General features: G+C 42.2%; 1 protein-coding gene across 2 annotated transcripts; it reads left to right on the forward strand.

Annotated features, from left to right (window-relative positions):
- Positions 1 to 4,322, forward strand: LOC115678379 (G-type lectin S-receptor-like serine/threonine-protein kinase SD2-5). Of its 2 annotated transcripts, none has more exons than XM_056311552.1 (2): positions 1 to 3,221; positions 3,784 to 4,322. In XM_056311552.1, the coding sequence occupies exon 1, from the start codon at positions 763 to 765 to the stop codon at positions 3,208 to 3,210; it is 2,448 nt and encodes an 815-aa protein (XP_056167527.1). In that variant the 5' UTR covers positions 1 to 762; the 3' UTR covers positions 3,211 to 3,221; positions 3,784 to 4,322. The 2 variants fall into 2 exon arrangements, with proteins under 2 accessions (XP_056167527.1, XP_056167526.1); XM_056311551.1 differs by having other exon boundaries at positions 1 to 3,206.
- The last annotated feature ends 1,673 nt before the right edge of the window (positions 4,323 to 5,995 follow it).

The following is a 5,995-nucleotide window of genomic DNA, read 5'->3' on the forward strand; positions in this document are numbered from 1 at the left end:
ATCGCCATTCGTGGCCAAACGTACCCTGTCTGTGGCCAGCGATCAAAAACGATGTCCCCCGTCCGGTACCGCCTTGACTCCATGGACTCCTGCCCACTCCAAACAATCTCTGTCTCTATCTCTCTGTGAAGCATCCACTGAGGAAGAAGCCGTATTAATTGGCAGACTGCCCGCTCAAGAAAAGCCAAGAACTCTCTGCTCGTCCATGTATCTGCTGTGGAATCAAGACAGCAATGGACTCCTGCCCGCTCCAAACGGTCTCTCTCTCTCTCTTTCTCTGTGAGCATCCACTGAGGAAGGAGCTGTATTAATTGGCAGACCGCCTGTTCAAGAATCACCAGAATTTTTCTGTTCATCCATGTGTTTGTTGTGGAATCAAGACAGCAAGGTTAGTCATCCTGGTCGCGCTGTGGTGTCGACTGATTTCTTCTGCAAATTTCTGTCCTCAGCTTCCATGAGTAGAGCTCAATAGCCTCCTTCTTGTTCCCTGCTTCACTGGTTCCCCCTGAAAGAAATCTCCAAAGTGAACTTTGCCTCAAAGCTCCTCTAATTCGTAGGCTTTCCTCTTTCTTTCTTTTTGTTTCCCAAATTGTCCCAAAAGTGTTCATAGCGATCGAATTGAAACTGGGAGTTTAATCTCAAAGATCAAAAATTTACTTGTCATCGTTGGCGAAGCTCAGGATTTGATTTCTGGGTGTCATCCGTTTCCTCGTATTTATTTGTCTTTTTTTTTTGCTCGGATCCATCCATACTGGTCCTTCTATGGAGTTGATGTCTTTCTCGGTAGTCATCAGAAACCTGTGTTTCTGCATCCTCCTATTCTCCGGAACTTGCTTTTCTGGTACTCCACTTGTTGGCCAGATTCGGCCTGGCTTCCAAGCCTCTCAGATGGAGTGGGTGGATCACAATGGGAGGTTCTTGCTATCTAACAATTCGGCATTTTCGTTGGGATTTTACACCGGCGTTGATGTCACAACCTTTGTGTTGAACATCATTCATATCAACAGTTCCCAAGCCATTTGGACTGCTAACAGAGGACAATTAGTTGGCAGTTCTGATAAGCTTGTGTTTGACGACAACGGGAATGTCTACTTGAAGAAGGGGAATGAATTGGTCTGGTCGACTGGTACGGCCGGAAAAAAGGTCACTGCCATGGAATTGATGGATTCTGGTAACTTGGTATTGCTTGGGGAGAATGAGGCGATCCTTTGGCAGAGTTTTAGCAGTCCTACTGATACTCTTGTGAGTGGTCAAGAATTTGCAGAAGGGATGAAGCTCAAAAGTTTCCCAAACGGTAACAATATGTCGGTGTATCTCGACATTGTGTTGGGCGATCTGATCTTGTTTGCCGGATATCACACTCCACAAACTTATTGGTCAATGAAAGGTGACAGCCGTAGAACAAATGTTACCAATAGCACCAATGGCAGTGTTCACTCTGCGGTTTTGGTCTCGAACTCATGGAACTTCTATGATCAAAATAAGACCTTACTTTGGCGGTTTGTCTTCTCCGACAACTCTCATCCAAATGCCCTGTGGGCTGCAATTTTGGGACCCAATGGGATGATCACGTTCGTTAATCTTCAAAAGGGGAAGTCAGCAACTGCGGAAGCTACTCGGATACCCCAGAATTTGTGCAGTGTCCCAGAATATTGTAAGCCCTACGAGATTTGTTACTTTGGGAGTTGGTGTCAATGCCCTCCCGCTCTCAATGGCAGCTGCAGACCTCAACCTCTATCATCATGTAGCTCGTCTTACAGTTCGATAGATTTTGCATACATAGGAGAGAAGCTCGATTATTTTGCACTTGGGTTCATTACCCCCTCTCTAAAGTCCACCGTGAATGCTTGTATAGAAGCTTGCCGAAGCAATTGCTCTTGCAATGTGCTACTGTTTAATAGCAGTTCTGGTGATTGCTTCTTGTTTGACCAGATAGGAAATTTTGAAAGATCTGATGCGGGTTTGAATGGTTATGTTTCGTACATGAAGGTTTCAAATACCTCTGGGACCAAAAGCAGCAAGAAAAAGAAGAATTATGCGATTGTGATTGCAGTCATCATTATTGCAACTGTTGCAGTCATTGCCGGTCTAGCTTATATTGGATTCCGGTACCACCAGAAAAAGAAGTCGTTGCTTGACTATCCTGAAGAAACTCTTGAAGAAGACAATTTCTTTGACAGTCTTTCCAGTATGCCTATCCGCTTCACTTATGGTGATCTGAGTAGAGCAACGAAAAACTTCTCTTCAAAGATTGGGCAAGGAGGATTTGGATCGGTCTACCTAGGTGTTCTCGCGGACGGTACTCATTTGGCTGTAAAGAAACTGGAGGGTATAGGCCAGGGAAAGAAAGAGTTCAGAGCTGAAGTTAGTATTATAGGGAGCATCCATCATGTCCATTTAGTCAAGCTAAAAGGTTTCTGCGCCGAGGGGGTTCACCGGCTTCTTGTTTACGAGTTCATGGGAAAAGGGTCTCTGGACAAATGGATTTCCAAGAAATGCGATGCCAGTAAGATTTTGGATTGGAATACTAGATTCAATATTGCTCTGGGTACAGCCAAGGGGTTAGCTTATCTACATGAAGAGTGTGAAGTCAAGATCGTCCATTGTGACATCAAGCCCGAGAATGTCCTTTTGGATGATAATTTTGTTGCGAAAGTGTCGGACTTTGGTTTGGCCAAGCTAATGAGCCGGGAAGAGAGCCTTGTGTATACAACATTAAGGGGCACGAGGGGTTACTTAGCACCAGAATGGATCACAAACAACCCTATATCGGAGAAGAGTGATGTTTACAGCTATGGAATGGTGTTGCTTGAGATCATCGGAGGCAGGAAAAATTACGATCCTGCGGAATCTTCTGAGAAGGCCCATTTTCCTTCTTATGCCTTCAAAATGTTGGAAGAAGGAAAACCAGAAAAAATTCTAGACTCTAGACTAGAATTCGATGAAAATGACGAGAGGATTGTGGATGCGATCAAAGTTGCCCTGTGGTGCGTACAGGATGAAATGCATTTAAGGCCACCGATGACTAAAGTGGTTCAAATGCTCGAGGGCCTTTGCGCCATACCTCATCCGCCGATTTCCTCTCAGTTTGGCTCTCAGACTAGCTTGAGCTTTTATAAATGGAGCAGTGAAGAAGGCACTTCAACTGGACCAATCGATTGGAGTAGTGATGCATTTCTCTCAGAAGTTCAGCTGTCAGGTCCTAGGTAATTTTTAAATTGGTGAGAGTCTGGTGATACATGAAAGATGAACAGTTCCTGTAATTAGTGATATATCACGGTGAACTACAGTTTTACAAGTTTTTACGATTCAGTTTTGTGCATTGTAATACAATGCTCTGTGAGAAGTATAACGTATGCCCAGTTGAATTTGAAGTTACCTTTAGCTTCTTTGTAATCTTTCACGTTCGAGGATTGTAATCCTCTCTTCTGTGAATTGGTTGAATGAGCTGCAATGATCTATTCTCGTCTGTTACTTCTAAACTTGCAGTCATCTGTTTACCATTATCACTCATCCTTCTTCCTGCCAGTAACGTTTGGTGCTTCCATCCCGGAATTCAGGGTTTGGCTATACACAAGCATGTCAAGTTCCAAAATTGCTAGGGTCCATTGAGCCATTTCTGAATAGCCTAGGTAATACTCGTTGGGAGCTAGAATATTTAGTGCGCAGATTAGAGGTCCACGAGTCAAGCTTGGCATGTCCATGCAAATTTAACCCTGTAGTTACTAAGTTCAATCATCAATGAAAGCATGCATTCCTGGAAAGATGGCTCTGCTAGTGCAGGTGACAAATTCTCTGTGCTGTGTATGTGGTGATCTTAATGTGGTTGCGGTGCCTGAAGTGTGAAACAGGGAGGGTTCAGGTGTTGACTCATGGGTTCAGTTTGCTGCTCGAAAAATGCTCGGTGGGGCTTCAGTAGGGCCTGATGAAGCGTTGCATTTAAAGTACTTCCAGGTACAGGTAGGTAGGCAAAAAAATCAATCAGGTGTGCAAGATTGTTGGGGTCGGTTGTTGGGTCCTCTTGGGTTTTGAAGGGCGTTCAAGCTTTTCATCTTAAATAAATTTCCTGGTGGAAAGTGTCCGGTATAGGCCAGAAATATTTGCACGTTGAAATTGTTTTTTTTCGCAAGATATATGTATTTTCAATTTCATGAAGGAGAACGTTAGGAGGAATCAATCGTTGACTGGAGAAACGTGGCCCTCGTTGTTCCTCAGTGGGTCCGTGCCATGATACCCATCATATTTCGAGGGTGCTTTTGGCTTGTTGCCGGGAAATTTCATGTAAAATATTGAGTTCGAACAGAAGAAAACATTTTCAAGGATGTCGGCCTTCAAAATATTCTCGAATCACTTTTGTCATTAGTGATTCTAGATAAGAATACAGTAGGGCTGATTGGTATCGGGTGGGTAGGTTCCACCCTGTCAGGGCCAGTTGCCGATTTTGGAACTAAGAATCAATCCTGTAGACCCTGAAACCGATCTACAACAAAATTTTTCAGTTTCAATTATGAAGGAACAAAGCCTCAAGAAAATTGGAACAACGGTTTAGAAAAATGTATACAAAAAGCAATTTGAATGAAATATTTATAGCAAAAAGGCATTTCATCGAACATGTAGAGTGCAAGGAATTTTCCGAATGAAAAATTCAGCGGTCCGGGCAAAATATCCACCAAGTTTAGGAGCTCAATCCACTTCTTGCGCTGTGAAAAATATTCTGAACAAGAAACGAAATCCAGAGGAACTAATTTAGGGCAGTTTGAAAACAAAAACAGGTGGTCGGTATAGTTAGTCACAAATTATAGTCATCGGTTGGCAATGGTAAACTGCCAAAGAAATCGAAACCACAGCACATCGAAATCGAAACGTTCGACAAAGAAATTGAAAACAAAATTGACACACAGAGAGTACCTAAGAGTGGGCTGATTGATAGCCGACCGACAAACCGCGAGACATATAAAGACAAGACGAAATGGGAAGGCGACCGGCATAAGGTGAGACTCGTGAGAGAGAGAAACTTAACATTTGGGTTCCTAAAACAAGTTATAAAACTGATGGTTCAATACCCTGAATCAGGAACTGGATTGGTCAGTTCTACTTCCAAAAATTTGAAACTGGGAACTGGTGCCCACCCCTAGGATAAAATATAAATATTATGGCATAAAAGTGAATTTAACCGAACATACATACATTAGAGTAAGTGAAGGCATTTTTTATCGTTATTGCTGATTGTCTTGACAGCCTTAAAATTTTAGGGAAGAATCGGCACAAACCAAAGACAGAGAACAATGTATTAATCTCAGCAATCACAAGTAATTTTGCCATCACTCAAGTTTTACCTGGGAAAGATTACGTGATGGATAGGCGTCGACAATGTCTTGACGATGATTAACATCCATAAGGTTTTCCTTTCTTGCATTCGGTTTTGCTTCCTGTATATCATTAAGAGTTTATTTTTCCCTATCCATTGGCAACATTGTGCGAATTATATTTGTAACGTGTTCATGCTAGTCAAAGAAAGAGGGAGGACCCTCGTGTATTATTTGATCATTTATTTGCCTGCTTGTAAATGGAAGAAGAACCTCATCTTTGAGTGAATGTGGTCATATGCATTAGTTGGGGAAAATTCACACTCGGCTAATAATTTACTATTAGATTATATTCAATCAACTAATCAAAGACTTATTAGATGTATTGATATTGGATTAGCCGCTGGGTCATCAGTATGGTCGGTGGATTAGCATTGCTAATCTCTTGCTGATCCTTCTATTGGCCTCGTGTGATGCAAGATATCAAGCGTGGTTTGACAAAGAGAAGAGTTTCCCCCATCTTTTGCATGGCAACTTACGTCTAGAAAAGCCAGAAAGCAACATTTCCTATCAATCACTTGAAATACTTGATTATGAAAACAAAAATTTGACTTCATATATGGACGACTTTGGAGTAAATAAAGTTCCTCGTTTTCATCGTAATTTATAATTATATCAAAGGTCAAGAT

Source organism: Syzygium oleosum, unplaced genomic scaffold (genome assembly GCF_021117445.2).
Source record: "Syzygium oleosum isolate NSW1041296 unplaced genomic scaffold, Sole_v2.1 Sole_v2.05, whole genome shotgun sequence".
Lineage (NCBI taxonomy): Eukaryota > Viridiplantae > Streptophyta > Magnoliopsida > Myrtales > Myrtaceae > Syzygium > Syzygium oleosum.

Excerpts from the sequence above, each read along its gene's own strand:
- LOC115678379 (XM_056311552.1), top strand. The coding sequence starts at position 763 with ATGGAGTTGATGTCTTTCTCGGTAGTCATCAGAAACCTGTGTTTCTGC.